This window comes from Propithecus coquereli, unplaced genomic scaffold (assembly GCF_000956105.1).
Source record: "Propithecus coquereli isolate 6110/MARCELLA unplaced genomic scaffold, Pcoq_1.0 Scaffold279, whole genome shotgun sequence".
Taxonomy (NCBI): Eukaryota; Metazoa; Chordata; class Mammalia; order Primates; family Indriidae; genus Propithecus; species Propithecus coquereli.
This window is the reverse complement of record NW_012148385.1, coordinates 1,056,534-1,077,391: the sequence shown is the minus strand read 5'-3', so window position 1 is coordinate 1,077,391 and position 20,858 is coordinate 1,056,534. Positions and strand designations below refer to the sequence as shown.

The following is a 20,858-nucleotide window of genomic DNA, read 5'->3' as shown; positions in this document are numbered from 1 at the left end:
GACTTGTGATCCCCAACCCCTGGGCCGTGGATGGATAGTCCGTGGCCTGTTAGAAACCAGGCCACACAGGAGGAGGTGAGCAGCCGGCAAGCAGCGAAGCTTCATCTGTATTTACAGCCACTCTCCATCACTCGCATCACTGCATAAGCTTCACCTCCTGTCAGATCAGCAGCAGCGTTAGATTCTCATAGGAGCTCAAACCCTATTGTAAACTGCGCATGCGAGGGATCTAGGTTGGGGGTTCCTTATGAGAGAATCTAATGCCCGGTGGTCTGAGGTGGAGCTGAGGCAGTGATGCAAGTGCTGGGGAGCAGCTGCAAATACAGATTATCGCTGGCAGAGAGGTTTGACTGCACAATAAATGTAATGCGCTTGAATCATCCCAAAAGCATCCTCCCCACCCCCCAGTCCGTGGAAAATTTGTCTTTCACGAAACCAGTCCCTGGTGCCAAAAAGGTTGGGGACCACTGGTATAGACTATATAGCAAAAGAAAAGCAAAGAAAATAGAAGAAAAACAAGTGACAAAGTAAAAGCAAATATATTAAACAGGGCCATGCATGCAAGTGGATTAAGCTCTTTGTTAAAATTAAGAAAATTCTCACTTCAAATCAAAACATAGAATTCAATCACATGTTATTTATGAGCAACCATTTAAAATGAGGTATTAGAAGAGTTCAAAGTAAAAGGCTGGGCAAAGATACATCAGGCTAATGCAGCCAAAAGAAAGTATGGTCACTATACATTATGTAATAATAACATAGTAATAAAATAGAAGTGAGATATAATAGCTGACATTTATTTAATACTAAGCACATGTAATATCTCATTTAATGCTCATAACTATGAGGTTGTTAGAAAATGTCAAATTCAAGCCCAAAAGCAACAATCAGGACAAATATTATAACACTGTAAGAAACAGTTTCAAATGAACATTCATGGGTCCATATGTATGAAGTAATATTGGATCAATATATAATGCAAAATTCTAAATATGAAAAGAAATGACTAGTAGTGGGACGTTTTTAAACCTTTCTCAGTTTTCTGACATATCAAGTAGGCAAAGACATAAATTAGCAAGATCTAAATGCTATAATTTAGTGAGACTGGTTTAACCAAGAATATATCATAGCATTTTGATGGCAAAAATTTATAAATAATCTAAGTGCCAACAGATTTAAGGCTAAACCATCCAACCACTACTAAAAATGATATTGTTGAAAAAAGTTTAATGACATAGAAATATTAATTATCAATTAAATGAAAAGCAGATACATAATCATATGCAGAGTATGCTCTGAATTTTATTTTTAAAATGTACATAAATATATATAAAAATACACATGGAGAAAATAAACTAAATGAGCCCATATCAAAGTGTTAACATCATTAACATCAGAGATTTTACAGAGGAAGAAATCAAGACTAAGAGAAGTAAAATGGCTTTAAAAAAAAGTCATAGTGACAGGACTGGGTCTAAAACCCTTGACTTCTGACCTCAAATCCTGAGGATTTTCCAGTGCATTCTTCTGGGTAAACCATGTTACCACAAAGGCCTATCCAAATGCTCTGGTTCAGGATGTTAAGTCCATTATCAAGGCCCAGAGACAATAATATACAAATCTACAGTTTAATGTGATTTTTCATCCAAGATGATAGGGAAAAAAAGGTGAATATATCTGATTAGCTCCAAATGAGCAAGGTACTGAGGGCATAAGACAAATGCATCTTGTTGGGAGTTGATGGAAGTTGGAAGTAGAAATGGTGTCATGGAAGCCAGAGCCAGTCAGCTTAACAAGCTCTGCCACTTGAAGAACGAATTTCACCTAGTTAGCATCTTCTCTAGAGCAGCCCTTAGAGAAATTGCATTTTAGTCCAGCCCAAAGACCACTTTGAAGTGTGAGTCTGGGTATCTGTGAGCCAAGTCCAGGATTTACCATCTTAGAAGTGTTTCTGGGGCCTGTCCTCATGTTCACAGTTGACTTAATAGGTCATTTAGGCACTCACCTTCCATTGTTTATAAGATGCTAGCAATCCCTTCAGTTTCCATTTCTCTCAGTAGTTCGGCGGTATTAATACTTCTGCCACAGTTCAAGTAGATTTCAGATTTTTGTTCAATGGAAAATGTACAGGGAGACTTTGAGGGTTGCTTCGTAAATGTCAATGATCATCAGAGAGTGGTTTTATTTCTTCAGATTGGAATGATTTTTCCACTTCTTGCTTTAGGAGTTCTAATTTTCTAATTTTTGCACATTATGTAAATTTATTTGAAAAATTTTACTGATGGAATTTTTGTTATGATGAAAATAGCTTTATAATTTTTTTCCAATTGCTTAAATAATGCAAAACTTTGTAAAAATTCCAATGGTGATGAAAAATCTTAGAAGAAAGAAAAAAATCCCCTGAAATTCCACCAAAATAAGATAGCCACCATTAACATTTTGATCATCATCTTTTTGTACTTTTAGCACATAAACACTCATATAATTTTCATAAAATAGATCATATTGTACAGGCTGCTTTTTTAAAATAACAAACTCCTTTTTTTCCCACTTCTTTTTTTCTTACCTCCATCCACTCCATTACGGTCAAAGACATCAGTGTTAACAACCAAGTGTGTACCTTTCCATATCTATATTTCTGATTAACTAATTAAATTAAATCGGAAAAATATGCAGTTTATGCCCATGCATATGTATGTGTATGTTTATGGAATTTTGCAAATGATGAAGTCAGGATTGAGTCATTTACAGAAAATGAAATTTTATTATTCGTTTCTGTTTTCTAAATTTTATGTCACAAAAATCCCTTTATTTTAAAGGTAGCAAATGTTCCACAATGTGGATGTGCCACAATTTTTGGAGCCTTTCCTGTTAAATGAACAATCACTTTACTTCCAGTTTTTTCCCACCATCGACAATGTTGCAACAATTGTACATTTATTATTATGCGTTTTTACTTTTATAGGGTAGATTTTAGAAACTGACTTATTAGTCAAGAGTTTAAGTTTTAGTAGATATTGTCAGACTGGTTTCCTAAGATGTTGTGAAATTCACATTTCCATCAGCTAAGTGTATGGGGACCCTCTTCTCCATATCTTCACTAACAATAGATACTATCATTCTTTTTCATTTTTGTCAACCTGATTTTTTGGAATCCAATCTCTCTTTATTTTAAATTGATTTTTCTGACTTTTGTGAAGCTGGGTGTCCTTTCCCACATTTATTGGTCATTTGGATGTGCTCTTTCATAAACTCCTATTCACTTCCTTCTATTGGGATTTCCTTTCAATTTCAAAGGGTTCTTTATATACATTAAAAATATTACTTTAAAAGTATCTTTTGTATATTATAAGTTACTAATACTTTCCGCAGTCTCTCATATGTCTTTAGGCTTTATGACATCTTTTTCCATATAAAACATTTGAATGTAGTGAAAAGTACATCTTTTTTCTGTAGTTTCTGAAGGTCCCATCCTAGTTTAAAAGGTCTCTCCAATGCTTAAATTATATGCATGTTTTCCTGAATTCTATTCTTACATTTTTAAAACATCTTTAATCTACATGGAATTCTTTAAATAAAGGTCTAACTTTTTCTTCTGGATTGACTGACAATTATAAAACCAAGAATTTTTTTTTAAGTAAGCACTTTTTCACTGGACCGAAATACCATCTTTTTATGTTATTTTCTTATTTAATATTTTCTCCATAACTCACTATTGTGCTCTGCTAATCTAGCTATATGTCAATACTATTGGTTACAGTGGCTTTATAGTATATTTCAGAATCTTCTAAGGCAAATCCTCCCTCCCTCAGCTTGGAGACAATGAACTATTCAACACTCTGGAGTCAAATGGAATCCTGGCTAAAAGTTGCTTAACATCTCTCTATCTCAGTTTACTTAGCTATAAAATCAGGATGACAGCATTTATCACAAGCAGTTGTGAGAGTTAAATGAGGCAAACAGAGCAGTCCAAAAATTCCCTGACATATTTTAAGCACTGAAAAATTAATTAGCTTTATGATTTTCTTAGCTATTGTTAGACATTTCTTCTTCCATATAACCTTTAAGACCACTTTTGAATCTTTCCTTCAACCCAAAACCCTCCAAAAGCAACTTGAGAGTCTAACTTTAATTGCATTAAATACACATATTCGTTTTGGGACAATTAACATTTTTATGATGCTATAAGTCTCTCACATGCTAAAATTTGTTTTTAATTTATGCCTTCACAGATCTTATTTAAAGTTTTCAGTATGACCCTAGTTTAATTCATGTAAGATCTGTATCTTTCTTGTTAAATTTATTTCTGTTTTTAAAATTATTTTTCCTCTTAGTTCGAATATAAAATTTTCCCTATTCCCAGCTTTAGATGGTTATTCCCAGTGTAGAGAAAATCATGTCATCTTGTATATTCCTTCTAGAATTTTTTATGAGTCTCTTTTTTTCTAGATATATATCAATAAGAAAGATGTACATGCCTTCTACACTAATATTTACATTTAATATTACATTTTCTTGTCCTTATAATGTTGTCTAAACACTCTGTAATGATGATGATGATGTATCTATTTTTATCATGGAGTAAGGGTGAAAGGGTGACACAATGATCTTATAAGACATAAGGGAAGGACACAGATTCTTTAACCCTCAGTAGAGGATCTATCTTACCACACATTGAGCTGGTGACATCATCCCCACTGAAGGAACAGCCCTCATGGTTCAATTTTCCTTAAGGCAGTCTCACTACCAATGACACTGGTCAACTAGAGTGAGGATCCCATTCAGCCTTTGAAAAGCAAAATTGCCATCTCCAGGGGTATTTCATTCCCTGTTGTCCTCTTCCAAATAATCTCAAGACTCTAGTTTTATATCTTTATGGCTACTAGGGCTAAATAACTAATAAAAACTCCAGAAGGATTTAAAGACAGAGGTCTTTACCAACACAGAGATTGAACAATATGCTTTTTTCCATTTTTCTCTCAGGAGGGGATTATTATAATTTATTCATCCTCTTATTTGATCATTCAGCAAGCATTTATGAGGTTCCTATGAGGTGACAGCTATTTCAAGATTAATCTTAAAGAAGACCAATCCCTGCTTTTGAAAGATGCTGAGTCTAGGTGGGAAATCAGACATAGACACAAAAATGGAAATGCTATGTGATAAGTGTTACAACACAAGCAACTATCAAGAACTGTGCAGGGTCTAGGATTTTATCCTTCTTGCAAGCTAACACAGCTTGTTACTGTTTCAGAGGCACTAGAAAAAGACATGAGACTTCTAGATCAAAGACAAAAAAAACCTTTATTATTCAAAGCAAAAGCAGTAGTCAGAGCTTTGTGCTCATTTGCACTGGTTCTCCATGTGCCCCAAGTCCTACACATGGAGGTGACACAGTGGGCCCATCATGGGTATTTGCACACTCAATGGGTTGCATTACAGGAGAGGAACGCTGAACTTTAGGAATTAACTGCTTTTATAGCTAAGGAAGCAAACCCACTCTTTGGCTGGAGGCAGATGTTACCTTGCCCTTCAAGGTTGCCTGCTACCAATATAACCCTGAGAAATGGCACAAGTAAAGAATGGTCAGGGGCTGGGTGCTGTGCCTCACTCTGGGAGGCTGAGGTGGGAGGATGGATTGAGGTCAAGAGTTTGAGACCAGCCTGAGCAAGAGTGAGACCCAGTCTCTACAAAAAATAGAAAAACTAGTCAGGTGTGGTGGCACGTGCCTATAGTCCCAGCTACTCAGGAGGCTGAGGCAGGAGGATCTCTTGAGCCCAGGAGCTTGAGGTTGCTGTGAGCTATGATGACACCACTAGCCAGGGTGATAGAGTGAGACTATGTCTCAAACAAACGAACAAAAAAAACCAAGAATGGTCAGGGCCTTGCATTCCTGGCATACCTAGGAAGACCATGCAGGTACACCCACAGACCATGGCACATTGCCTCTACCAACAGCAAGTAGAACTGTCAGGGTACTACAGCCTAAGCTATCTCATGAAAAGTGACTTAATCATTTTATAATCAAACACATGGTTATTTTCTCTTGGTTTGTTTAACCACTGCAGCTATCTTGAGGTTCCACAAATAATGGTTAGCCCTGAACAAATTTATCATATAAAATATCATAAAGTTATTTTTCAGGGAAAAAAAAATTAAATGCAGCTGTGGCTCACAGGGTCTGGTTAAATAAAGAAGGAATCAGTTTTTAAAAGGAAGTAGTGATTTGGAAAGTCATAGGTTGTAGAATGAGAAACACCTGGATTTGAGGCATTCTTTTCCTTGACTTTCTTGCTCTAGGACTTTTCACAAATGGCATGACCCCTGGGCTGCCCAATATATACTTTGCAGGCTATTGTCAGCGTAAAAACAAAGCCTGTAAAGCACCCTGCGCATAAATAGGTACTCAGTATGTAGCAGGTTCTATTATTCGTATATTCAAACATAAATAATAAGTATAGTTTGCTAACATCTACCTTTTTCTCTTCCTGTCATTTTTGAATTAAGCAATTTATTCCTCTTAATTACAACAATGTGAATTCCCTGTGAGCACTAAATTTTAGTTGTCATAATGGTGACTGGACTCCAACTCTCTTTTCTTGTCTTTTCACCTGATTAACATTTTCAAAGCTAACATTCATCTTTTACAAAAACCCCTGCGTAAATCAAGCAAAGAGAAGGACCTGGTGTGGAAGATATAAGTATGTACTTTAGCACTTCTTGTTTAGTTTTGATCATGAAAGCAACACATGCTTAATTAAAAAAAAAAATCTAACAATACCAAAGAATTTAAGTGAAAGTGTTTTCCCCAATCTCATTGTCCAAAGATAATCATTGGTGACATCTGGACGTGTTCCTTCCCAGGTCTTTTTCTGTGCAAAGAAAGTGTAGTGTGAATGATTTTTTTTCCAAAGAGGATGTGAATTATGTTCAGGTGAAAGCACTGTATTATTATTGCTAATTGCTAGCTTGTGTGAGTTAATTTTTTATTCAGAGCAGCTTCCAGTGTATTCGTGTGCATGTGCGAGTTAGTCCTGAAAAAGTGCCAGGAAAGTCCCCACTGTCTTGTATTTTGAAAACCCCCAAATACAATAGTCTTCCTTTTTCTGGAATTTCTTTCATATTCACATAAATCTATTTCCTGGAACACAACTCAGTCTTACTTCATTGGCTTTTTATAATGAGTTTTGGTGATTTCTCTGAAACTAATAGGAAGATGTTTATCTTCTGTTTTTGTCGATTTTACCATTTATGAGCTTTACACTCTCCTAATACGTCCATGAGGCAACATAGAAAACTCCATATATTTATATTAAACCGGATATTTTACAAGTTACAAAGCTCTTTCTCAATTGTCTGACATGCTCTGTGATGAATCACAAGTCTTACTATCCTAACTGACTAACGGGACAATTAAAGCAATGAAGGTTAAGAAGTGACTTACCTAAGGTCACACAGAACCAAGTCCCTGACTTCGTACAGAGGGCTCTCCGGCTGCCTTTCAGAGCAATTGTCACGAAGCGTCAAGTCTTCACAGACATAGAATGTTATGCAGGAAACGTACTCAGAACTTACAGAAGACATACTTGATGCCTTTAAGAAGGAGTTTCTTTGAAAAACAAAGACAAGCTATCTATACCTGCAGCTACTTTTTAGCTAGTTTAAGATGAATGTACTATTATTAGCATAAATAATAGGGCATTAATAATTTATGCCCATTGAGAATCTGTACCTTATTTCTCTTGTATTAAGAAAACCTTTGCGGTAATGAGAGAATTTACAGCTAACTTTTAGTGCAGGAGGCAAACAACCTCATTCATTTGAATTCATTCATTTCTGGCAAGGGGAAGAGCAAAAAGAGCATGTAAGAACCGTAACTGGAATAAGACAATTTTAAAAAATAAAAAAGATTTCTTTTTTAGAGCAGTCTTAGGGTCATAGAAAATTTGAGCGGAAAGTACAGAGTTCCCATATGCCCCCTTAGCCTCCCCTCCAGAAGTTTCCCCTACATCTTACATTACTGTGGTATATTTGTTACAACTGATGAATCAATATTATATTATTATTAACTAAAATCCATAATTTACATTAGGGTTCACTCTTTGTGTTACACAGTTCTATGGGTTTTAACAAATGCATAATGTCATGTACCCACCATAATATTATCATACAGAATAGTTTCATTGCCCTAAAAATCTCCTATGGGCCAGGCGCGGTGGCTCACGCCTGTAATCCTAGCTCTCTGGGAGGCCGAGGCGGGTGGATTGTTTCAGCTCAGGAGTTCGAGACCAGCCTGAGCAAGAGCGAGACCCCTGTCTCTACTAAAATTAGAAAGAAATTAATTGGACAACTAAAAATATATAGAAAAAATTAGCCGGGCATGGTGGCGCATGCCTGTAGTCCCAGCTACTCGGGAGGCTGAGGCAGAAGGATTACTTGAGCCCAGGAATGTGAGGTTGCTGTGAGCTAGGCGAACGCCACGGCACTCACTCTAGCCTGGGCAAAAAGAGTGAGATTCTGTCTAAAAAAAAAAAAAAAAAAAAAATCTCCTGTGCTCCACCTATTCATCCCTCACTCCCTCTCTCCCCTCTAACCTCTGGCAACCACTGATCTTTTTTACCGTCTCCATAGTTTTGACTTTTCTAGAATGTCACATAGTTGGAATCATATAGTATGTAGCCTTTTCAGATTGGCTTCTTTCACTTAGCAGTATGCATTTAAGTTATATCCATGTCTTTTCATGGCTTCATAACTCATTTCTTTTTAGTGCTGAATAATATTCTATCATCTGGATGTGCCAAAGTTTATTTCTCTATTCACATATGGAAGGATATCTTGATTGCTTCCAAAGTTTTGCAATAAAGCTGCTGTAAACATCCAAGTGCAGGTTTTTGTGTAGAAATGAGTTTTCAACCCCTTTGGGTAAAGGGATGTGATTGCTGGATCACGTGGCAAATGTATGTTTAGTTTTATAAGAAACTGCCAAACTATCTTCCAAAATAGCTGTGTCATTTTGCATTCCCACTAGCAACAAATGAGAGTTCCTGTTGCTGTACATCCTTGTCAGCATTTGATATTGTCAGTGTTCATAGATGCATGGTAGTATCTCATTGTTGTTTTAATTTCCATTTTGCTGATAACATATGATTTAGAGCATCTTTCCATATGCTTATTTGCCGTCTGTATGTCTTCTTTGGTGATGTGTCTGTCAAGATGATCGGCTCATTTTTATATTGGGTTTGTTTTCTTCTTGTTGAGTTTTAAAAGTTCTTTTCATACTTTGCATAATAGTCCTTTATCAGATCTATCTTTTGCAAATATTTTCCCCCAATTTGTGTTGAATTTTTACTCCTTAATAGTGTCTTTCATCGGCCGGGCATGGTGGCTCACACCTGTAATCCTAGCACTATGGGAGGCCGAGGAGGGAGGATCATTTGAAGTCAGGAGTTCAAGACCAGCCTGAGCAAGAGCGAGACCCCCGTTTCTACTAAAAATAGAAAGAAATTGGCTGGACAACTAAAACTATATAGAAAAAATTAGCTGGGCGTGGTGGCGCATGCCTGTAGTCCCAGGTACTCGGGAGACTGAGGCAGAAGGATCACTTGAGCCCAGGAGTTTGAGGTTGCTGTGACCTAGGCTGACGCCACAGCACTCTAGCCCGGGCAACAAAGCGAGACACTGTCTCAAAAAAAAAAAATAGTGTCTTTCACAGAGCAGAAAAATTTAATGTTAATGAAGTTCACCTAATCAATTTGTTCTTTCATGGATTGTGCCTTTGGTGTTGTCTAAAAAGTTATCACCAAACTCAAGGTCATTTGGATTTTCTCCTATGTTATATTCTAGGAGTTTTGTAGTTTTGCATTTTACGTTTAGGTCTGTGGTCCACTTTGAGTTAATTTTTGTGAAGGATGTAAGGTCTGTGTCTAGATTCGTTTTTCCTTGTGGACATCCAGCTGTTCCCTCACCATTTGTTGAAAAGACTATCTTTACTCCATTGTATTGCCTTTGCCCCTTTGGCAAAGATCAGTTAACTATATTTATGTGGGTCTATTTCTGAACTGTCTATTCTGTTCCATTAATCTATTTGTCTATTCTTTTGCTGACACTACACTGTCTTGATTACTTTAGCTTTGGAGAGAGTCTTGAAGTCCGTAGTGTCAGTCCTCCAACTTCGTTTTTGTCCTTCGATTTTATGGCTATTCTGGGTCATTTGCCTCTCCATATAAACTTTTTTTTAAATTTCAGCACATTAGGGGGGTACAAATGTCTAGGTTACATATACGGCCTTTGCCCCACCTGAGTCAGAGCTTCAAGGGTGTCCATTCCCCAGATGGTGTGCACCGCACCCATTAGGTGTGAATATACCCATCCCCCTGACCCCCCTCCCATCTGCCCTACACCCGATGAATGTTCCTACTAAATGTGCACATTAGTGTTGATCAGTTAATGCCAATTTGATGGTAAGTACATATATATAGTGCTTGTTTTTCCATTCTTGTGATACTTAATTGAATAGGCTCCAGCTCTATCCAGGATAATACAAGAGGTGCTAGATCACCATTGGTTTTTGTGGCTGTGTGGAACTCCACAGTATATATATATATACCACATTTTATTAATCCACTCATGTATTCATGGGCACTCGAATCTTTGCAATTGTGAATTGTGCTGCTATAAACATTCTAGTGCAGATGTCTTTTTTATAGAATGTCTTTTTTTCCTTCAGGTAGATGCCCAGTAATGGGATTGCTGGATCAAATGGTAGTTCTACTTTTAGCTCTTTGAGGTATGTCCGTATTACTTTCCACAGAAGTTGTACTAGTTTGCAGTCCTACCAGCAGTGTATGAGTGTTCCTATCTCTCTGCATCCATGCCAACATTTATTGTTTTGGGAGACTTTTTGATAAAGGCCATTCTCACTGGAGTTAGGTGATATCTCATTGTGGTTTTGATTTGCATTTCCTTGATTATTAAGATGTTGAGCATTTTGTCATATGTTTGTTGGCCATCAGTGTGTCTTCTTTTGAAAAGTTTCTGTTCATGTCCTTTGCCCACTCTTTAATGGGTTGTTTGATTTTTTTCTTGTTGATTTTCCTGAGTTCTATATAGATTCTAGTTATCAGCCCTGTATTGGATGTGTAGCACGTGAATATTTTCTCCCATTCTGTAGGTTGTCTGTTTGCTCTTGTGATAGTTTCCTTGGCTTTGCAGAAGCTTTTTAATTTGATCAGGTCCCATTTATTTATTTTTATTGTTGCTGTGATTGCCTTTGGGGTCTTCTTCATAAATTCTTTCCCTAGGCAAATGTCTATAAGAGTTTTTCCAACATTGTCTTCTAGAGTTCTTATAGTTTCATACCTTAGGTTTAAGTCTGTTATCCACCGTGAGTTGATTTTTGTGAGAGGTGAGAGGTGCGGATCCTGTTTCAGTCTTCTACATGGGCTGTCAAATTTTCCCAGCACCATTTACTAAATGAGGATTCTTTTCCCCAGTGTATGTTTTTGTGTGCCTTGTCAAAGATTAGATAGCTATATGAGGATGGTTTTATATCTGGGTTCTCAGTTCTGTTCCATTGGTCTATGTCTCTGTTCTTGTGCCAGTACCATGCTATACCCTTGTAGCATAGCTTGAAGTCTGGTAAATTGATGCCTCGCAATTTGTTCTTTTTGCTTAAGATTGCTTTTGCTATACAGGGTCTTCTCTGGTTCCATACAAAGTGTAGAATTATTTTTTCTAGATCTGTGAAAAATGAGGTTGGTATTTTAATAGAGGTTGCATTGAATCTGTAGATCACTTTGGGTAGTATAGACATTTTAACAATGTTGATTCTGCTGCCCCATGAGCATGGTATGGTTTTCCACCTGTCTACATCCTCTGCTATTTCCTTCTTCAGTGTTTCATAGAAGGTATTTCACCTCCTTAGTTAAATATATTTTTAGGTATTTTATTTTCTTTGCTGCTATTGTGAAGGGTATCAAGTCTTTCATTTGATTTTCAGTTTGACTGTCGTTGACATATAGTAATGCTACTGATTTGCGTACATTCGTTTTGTAACCTGAGACTTTGCAGAATTTGCTTATCAATTCCAGTAGTCTCATGGCCAAATCTTTGGGGTTTTCTAGATATAAGATCATATCGTAGCCATATGTGACAAGCCCACAGCTAATATCATACTGAATGGGGAAAAATTGAAAACATCCCTGCTTAGAACTGGAACCAGACAAGGTTGCCCTCTATCATAGCTTCTATTGAACATAGTGCTAGAAGTCCTAGCCAGAGCAATCAGACAAGAGAAGGAAATCAAGGGCACCCCAGTGGGGGCAGAAGAGGTCAGGCTATCACTCTTTGCTGATGATACGATCTTATATCTAGAAAACCTCTCCATATAAACTTAAAAATTAGTTTGTCAATATCCACAAAAAACCTTGCTAGGATTTTGATTGGGATTTCATTGAATCCGTAGATTAGTTGGGAAGAATTGACACCTTCACAATATTGAGTCTTCCTATCTATTGATTCCTGTACAAATTGAACATGAAATTTAGTTCTTTTTTTTATTTTTTAAGAGATGGGGGTCTCATTCTGTCACCCAGGCTGGAGTTCAGTAGCGTGATCATAGCTTACTGCAACCTCTGACTCCTGGGCTCAAGTGATCCTCCTGCCTCAGCCTCCCAAGTGGCTGAGTCTACAGGTGTGCACCACCATGCCTGGCTAATTTTTAAATTTTTTGTAGAGACAGAGTCTTGTTATGTTGCCTAGGCTGTTCTCAAACTCCTGGCCTCAAGTGATCCTCCTGCCTAAGCCTCCGAAGTGCTAGGATTACAGGCATGAGCTACTGTACTCGGCCTTATTTAATTCCTCTTCGATTTTTTTCATTAGAGTTTTGTAATATTCCTCAAATAGATCTTATATATATTGTTAAATTTATGCCTATTTCATTTTTGTGCTAATATAAGTGGTATTATATATATTGTGTATATTTATATATCAACCTTGCATCCTGTACCCTTGCTATAATGATTAGTTCCTGAAGGGTTTTCTTTGTGTATGTATTCTTTGGGATTTTCTACATAGACAATCACTTCATCTATGAACAAAGATAATTTTATTACTTCCATCTCAATTTGTACACTTCTTTTCCTTTTCTTGCCTTATTGCATTAGTTATTACTTCCAACATGATCCTGAATAGGAGTGGTGAGTTGGGACATCCTAACTTTGTTCTTGGCCTTAGCAGAAAAACATCTCGTTTTTTGTGATTAAGTATATTACCTGTAGATTTTTTATAGATGTTCTTTATCAAGTTGAGGAAGTTCCTCTCTATTCCTAGTATGCTGAGAGATTTTATTATGAAAGACAATCACTTTTTAAAGTTATTAAACTAACCATTCTGTATTAAACATACTTAAGTAGATCAGCTCTTTAATTTAATAAGTTTACTTTTTTTCACTGTAGACATACCTATGACTCTGGCAAGAAAGGATAAAGTAGACACCATTAAGAAGAATTGCATGCTCAGAATAAAGACAAGGAAATAATAAGAAACTGAAGTTGAGACCATGCTATTATGTAGAAACTGGCCAATGTGCTTGACATTGGACAAGGATAAAAATTACTTAACAGCAGTAATTGTGATGATAAAAGCGGAGAAAGCTAGCTGGCAACCAGAAGTATGCAGTAGATCGCAGAATTACAATAAAAAAAAAAAAGTGAACACATTTTACTCTGTAGAGACAAAAGCTTCATATCCCAATCAACATTTGAGTGCAGGTAGTTAAAAAAATGAGAAGTAAAAAATTATTCAAATTGAGGTTAGGAGAAGGGCTGGCATAGCAGAGGTGGCGGTGTCCTGCCCATATCCTCTTGGCCTTATCATTTTAGATCAACCAAGTAGAATTTCGACTACCAGCAACTCATTTTTTTTTTTATCTATAATGATAGCTGAGAAGAGCTGATATAAAAATACTCTAGTTCCCTAAGTTGTTGAGTAGATAACTCTAAGTCACATGTTCTACACTGACTTCCAGAGTTCTCAGCCCATCATAGCAAATGGCTTGATAGCGCACCCTTTACTGGATGCCTTCTCTTCCTTGTCTCACTTGCCCACTCCTCTAGCGGTGTTTTTGGGGATCAATTCCCACTGGGATCCTTGTCTCAGGGTCAGTTGCTGGTGGAACTCAAGCTAGTACTGTTGTGAGGTGTGTGTTTCTTCAGAATCCCACAACCCCTTTGGTCACTAATGCCGTCCTCTTTCAGGGATCTCCTGAAACTTCTCCTTTTATTTGACCCAGGACCCATTACTCTCATCCTGCAGTTGCCAGGTCACTGCAGCCAGAGAATACCACCTGATAAACCCTTCACAACACAGAGAAAATTAGTTAAATTTGGTGCTAACTCTTTCAGGTGTGTTTACATTTTAAAGAGGATTATCGTGAAAAGGACTCAAAGGAGTGAATGTCTACTTGTGAAATCTCAGGCTCTGTGTCACCTGAATGGAGGAGATTATTTTGAGCAGGCCTTCTCACATCGGTTGCTTCTGACTCTGGTCCTCCTTAGAACATTTGGAAGAAAAAGAGCAAATGAATGACAAGTTACTCTTTAATGCCAAGTCAAATTTAGAAATTAGATGGAGCGGCGGTAGAAAGGGAATCTGAAGTAAAACCAAGAAATTTAGCATAAAGTACCAAAAAAGAATAAAACAGCATATTCATTCGTTCTAAGACACCTTTTCCCCACACTGTAACATCTCTGAAATCAGAATGCATCTTGCAATTGATAAAACCTCTTAATTGCTGATGCCACGTAGCAATCACAGCATTGTTGTCATTGCTCGTGATGTGAAACTGGGTCATAGCTGTTCATGTTGTTATCACTGCAGTTGAATTATATGCACTGTTGATACAACATATGTTGAACTTAATTGCTGTTTAAAATGTCAACAAAATATAACGCCCTGATTTAGGATTGAAACAAATAGTTGTCATGTGTGCAGAAGGAGATGGGAACAAATCAGCAAGGTACAAATTTTATATTTGTTAAGCAAATATTTGTCACTGGATGGCTGATCCCAAATTTCATAGTTTCTTGGAAAGCAACAATAAAGTGCTTTATGGATGTAAGAAAGGAAGACACCCACAAGTAGATAAAGTCGTATTATATTTTATTACTGAAATGTATGCAAAGTAGATTGCCTATCATACACAAAGCAACAGTGGCAAGAAAAATTGCCAAATCCCTCAAAATAGATTTAAAAAAATCTCAGCACAGTAAGAGCCTGGAGTAAACAAATCATGCATTGCACAGTATTGTCATTAAGATGTACAATATCAGTTTTTCAGAAACATCCTGCTGACTGAACAGAAAACACTTTCAGCATGTCATCAAGGAAAAATGAAAATATTAATATGCGTTTAACCAAAGAAGTAATGCTAGAGAGTTGGGAATTGGTTTTCCTTGGCAAGACTTAAAATTACACTGTCAATGCAAAAGGATCTTTAAGGATATCAGGATTATGAATCCAGGTTATAAAAAGCAGCATATCATTGTGCTCTTATGTCTAGCTGCTGATTGCTGAAGTTGCCACCATATTTAATTTTAAACTGTAAACAGTGTCTCAGAATAGGAATTTCTTCAAAGGTACTATTGGGAGTGAACCACAAGAGTGGATGGATGGTGGCTGAGCTGATGAAAAACTGATTAGAAGTCTTCCAGAATAGACATCTGGGGAATCTACCATATATTCTCATTGTGGAAGATTTCATGGACATCTATCTGAAGAGTGAAATAATAATCTCACCTATAAGTATAGTGATGTGGTTGTTAATCATGTGGTTGTTAATCATGTGGTTGATGTGGTTGTTAATCATGACAGTATAACCAGAGCATTACAATCTCTTAATGTTTCAGTCAACAAACCATTTAAAGACCATTTGCAGATGGAATGTGAGTTCTGGTTCTTGTCTCAAAACCATGTACTGAGAAATTCTGGTAAGATCAGAAAAGTGACACCATCAAAACTGACAGAATGAAGATAATAGTTGTGCACACTCTAAAGAAATGAGGGACCACTGACATTCTTGATGGCCCAAAGGACATTATTTTATGGAAAAATATGTGTGCCAATGAATCTGAGTTTAAAAGAGATTCAGAAAAGTTTAATTCAAATAAGTACAGAATTTTAGGAAGACATTAGCCAATTTATTTCATGTACGGTTTCCCTTTTATATGTGCACAATACTGATATATGATTAAATATCTATATTTATGTTGAAATAAATCGAGTTCTTTCAATAAGAATCTGGGTGATGAAAAGCATTATAATACAGTTTATATTTTTATTTAAAGGCAAAAAGCATTATCAGAGATAAAGGTCAGCTTGTAGTAATGAAAGATTTTACTCACCAGTAAATGCAAAAAGTCTAAATGTGTATGACAGAACCACAAGGAGAAAAATTCACAAAGTAGATTTTAACGTATCTCTTTCGATAACTGATAACATGATTCAGGCAAAAAAAGCAGCAAGGATACAGAAATTCAAACAAATCAGCAAGGAGACAGAAATTCAAACAAAACAATTAACAACTTTGGTTTCATGAACCTGTATAAAACATCTGCAGCCAACAACTGCAGAAAATACATTTTCACAAGCTCACATGAAACATTTACAAAATATTCATATGCTAGACCACAGAATAAGTCTCAACAAATTTAAAGGGATCACTAAATTATCCTAGAAATCAGTAAAAAAAAAAAAAGAAAGATAAATAGAAAATTCCTATATTTGAGAATTAACTGATACATTCCTAAATTCTAAAGTCTTAGGACAAAGGCAAAAACCTGATGGAAATTAGATAACCAAAAAGAAGAAAAATTCTATTAGTGTTTATATAAGATGTGACTTGTGTGTGCACAAAATCCACAAGAACCTACAGATAAAATTTTAGAATTGATAAGAGATATTACAGATACACTATTAGGATCAATAAGGGTTTAACAAGGTTGCTGGATTCAAAATCATTATACAAAAATCAATTATATTTCTATATACTAGCAAAAAACAATTAGGAAAGATAGATATTTGTTCTAGTATTAAAAAATACAAACTAGGCCAGGTGCAGTGGCTCACACCTGTAATCCTAGCACTCTGGGAGGCCAAGGCGGGAGGATCGCTCGAGGTCAGGAGTTCGAGACCAGCCTGAACAAGAGCGAGACCCCATCTCTACTAAAAATAGAAAGAAATTAGCTGGACAACTAAAACTATATAGAAAAAATTAGCCGGGCATGGTGGCGCATGCCTGTAGTCCCAGCTACTTGGGAGGCTGAGGCAGAAGGATTGCTTAAGCCCAGGAGTTTGAGGTTGCTGTGAGCTAGGCTGACGCCACGGCACTCTAGCCCGGGCAAGAGAGCAAGACTCTGTCTCCAAAAATAAATAAATAAATAAATACAAACTACATAGAAATAAGCCTAACAAAAGATGTATAAGATTCCTATGTAGAATATTATAATTTAAATAGACATTAAAGAAGACCTAAATAAATGGATTAGAACACAATTATAAAGATGCGAAATCTCCTTAAATTTATCTAAAGATTTAGTGTCATTCAAACTCTCAACCAGAATGCATGTGTGTGTGTGTGTGCATGTGTGTGTCTATATGAGACTTGACAAGCTGATTCTAAAATTATATGGAAATGCAAAGGAAACCTATTCTACTTGACTTCAAGACTTATTACAAAGCTCTAGTAATAAAGATAATCTGTTGATGAAGCAGATAGACCCATAAAATGGAATGAAGTCTAGAAGCAAGACCACCCGCACATGGACACTTGATTTGTGACACATTGGCCCAGCGGAGTGGTGGTGAAAGAACGGAATGTTCGGTAACTGCTGTTGGAACCAGGTATCCGTACGGAAAAAAGTGAAAGGAACCTCTTATTAGTAACAAGCTTCAAGTGAATTACAATTAACGGCAAAACCACAAAGACTAAAAAGATAATATAGGAAAAAAATCTCCATGACTGCAGCTTAGGGAAAGATTTCTTGATCAAGTCATAAAAAGAACAACCATAAAGGAAAAAATTAATAAAGGACTTTATTAAAATTAATAACTTCTGGTCATTGACACTAGAAGACGGGAAAAGAACAAGCCAGAGGAAAAAGTCTTTGCAATACATATGCATGAGAGAGACTGATACACTATAGAAAATGGGCAGTTTCTCTTTCTCTGGCATTGCCTTCCTTCCTACCTTCCACCAACACACACTTAGGGGTTTGTTTTGTTGCTGTTGTTTCGAGTACTTGGAAACTACTGAAAGGTGAACATGATCTTTGATATTTAGGAAAATAAAGTACTCATTTGGTATTAAATCTATAGTGATAAATTTTCCATAATATGTTTTTGTCTCATATGTTTAAGTGAGCAACTAAGTTAGGAAAAATGCAAAAGGAAAGTGAAAAGATATCCTAGATGAAAACAGTGGTGATTCCTGGCTCTTAACAAAGGAGAAAAAATGAGTAATTTAACCTTACGAGATATGGGGGAAACTGAATCTGAAAAGGAAGGTAAAAGAAAGTTCAGGTAAAAAAGGAAAATGAAAAAGTGTACAACAGAACTGAGAAATGTTGCAAGGTAGTATCTGAATGATCAACATGGAAATACTCCGGTAACAATGAGAAAAACGAAGACAAATAATGACAATTCTTGGGTTCTTAGAGGAACTCTTGATCTTGGATGGGAAAAGTTTTTAAGTTTACATTAATAACAGAGTTTCCAAATTATCCATAGAAGGAGGCATTTATTTTTAACAATGGAACAATTTTTAAATATATCGAATGCAAAATGAGGAAATAAAACTTTTCCTTGGGAATGAAATACAAGTTATAAAAAAAATCAATAGATGGGAAAATTAACAGCAGGAGAAAGTTCTAACTTGAGAGACTCTGAAATTGTCAACCTGCAGAAACCAGAAATTTGATATCCCTGCTTAATAATGGGATAATTTTCATTTTTTTACCTTTTAAGTTTCAGTTAATTCATTTTTGTTTTTTCTTTTGGAGATTTTTGATTTAAAGGAGAAAAAAGTTTTGAAGACTGTAGAATATGTAAGAGCAGGAATCCAGGTAGTTGGTATTTACCCTGGTTTTACAAACAGCAGTGTTAATTAAGGTGCACCATCTGATAAAATTGGGGCAGCAGTCACAGCCATAAAAATGTTTACAACCAATAACCTCGTTTTTTCCCTAGAAAGACCCTTTGGCTTACCATTCATTTCTCCTTTTGATTAGTAGTTAATTTTTCATTTTGTGAATTATTATTTCATTTTTTCTGCTCTTGACCTTTTGTCCATTTCATGGATATTAGCACCACCTTGAAAGAGGAGGGCAGAAGGAAACTGAATAAGTGCATTTGTCCACTGTGCTTCCTGTTAATCCTGCCTTAGGAAAAAATCCAGTAACAAAGAAATTTGCCACTATTAAGTAAAATGATGGTGGTGTTCAAATATTAGTCCTGTAAATCAAGGTTAGAAAACTCAGACACCCACAGAGGCCTTGCAGGTAAGGTAGATGAGTGCTCGGGACTCACTGGTGTGCACTGTGGCAACCCTGGGGATTCCAGGATTTTAATATACACAGCGTGCCTGGCGGCTGAATTAGGCCCACAGGCTGCCAGTGTGCAATATCTGCACCATTCACCTTGGTTAAAAAAAGATGTTTATGGTTAGATGTCATAAAAATATTATTGGTGAAATGTGTGGTATAGTTGCACTCTAGTATACCAATACAGTTATGAGCTAGTTGACGTGAACAGCACCAAACAGGGACCAAAACAAAGCAGACCATGATGCACAGAGTTAACAAATGAACAGCTGGGACCACCTGCTTCCTGATAATTTATAGGGAAGTTACTCTTATATTCAATACCTGCCCTAAGCCTAAAGTAAACTGACCCTCCTGAGTCTGTGTTCGGGGTCTTTCCTAAAGAGGTGTTCAAGAATCATTTTTAATTGTTAAAGTGATTTTTGAGGACAAAGAGAGAAATATGCTCTCTTTAGGCATCTATGTTCACAGTCTGAGTTTCTATAGCTTTATTATAGAACAGATTGTTGGAGTAAATCCCAAATAATTTTACATATTTATTGGGAGATAATTATTGATTTTCAAGCAATGATTTTTTTCTTACGATGCATGTATTTAAGTGTTTATGTTATTTTTGCTCACTTTTTTTCAGGGAAAATTTCATGGAAATCCAATGCATGTAGCTGTGGTTATCTCAAATTGTTTAAGGGAAGAGAGGAGAATACTGGCTGCAGCCAACATGCCTGTCCAGGTAATATTTTCTGAACTTGTGATCTTGTTATCCCTTGAACTCAGTTTTTCTGAAACAGAAATTTTTGTTTTTTTCCAGCTTCTTCTACCTATGTTAGTGGTGCCGCTATCCCGCCAGGCACTTGCGATCAAGGCCCTGGGATTGTCTCCACGTTGAGATAACTACCAGTCTGTTTATTTCACAGGCTGAGCTTGTTCTAAACCTTTCCGTAGCTTCGTATGTCCTACCTCTCAAGTCTAAACCAGTCCACAAGCAGGAATTTTGTCTTACAGAAACTCCACAAATACTTGCTTGTTGATTGTTTAAATGTACTTTGCCCTTACATGTTTTAGGTTACATTTTTATCCCACTGTGCTGAGTGAATTCAGAGTCCCCATAAAGTCAAGTAGAGGAATAATCAGCAAAGTCCTTAAGGAATACTTTTTCAGTTAATCCTTACAAAAAGGAAAGAGTGTGTAGATAATCAACTTTCCAAATGACGTCCTCCATAATTTAGTAAATCATACCCCGATATTTATTTTTGAAGGTCTAAC

General features: G+C 36.5%; 1 protein-coding gene across 1 annotated transcript in view; it reads left to right on the top strand.

Moving 5' to 3' along the window:
- STAT4 (signal transducer and activator of transcription 4) overlaps window positions 1-20,858 on the top strand; it is a 101,729-nt gene that overhangs the window by 31,445 nt on the left and 49,426 nt on the right. The window contains exon 3 of the mRNA XM_012647922.1: window positions 20,227-20,325. Coding sequence (XP_012503376.1) covers window positions 20,227-20,325 — 99 coding nt within the window. The remainder of the gene's footprint in view (window positions 1-20,226; window positions 20,326-20,858) is intronic.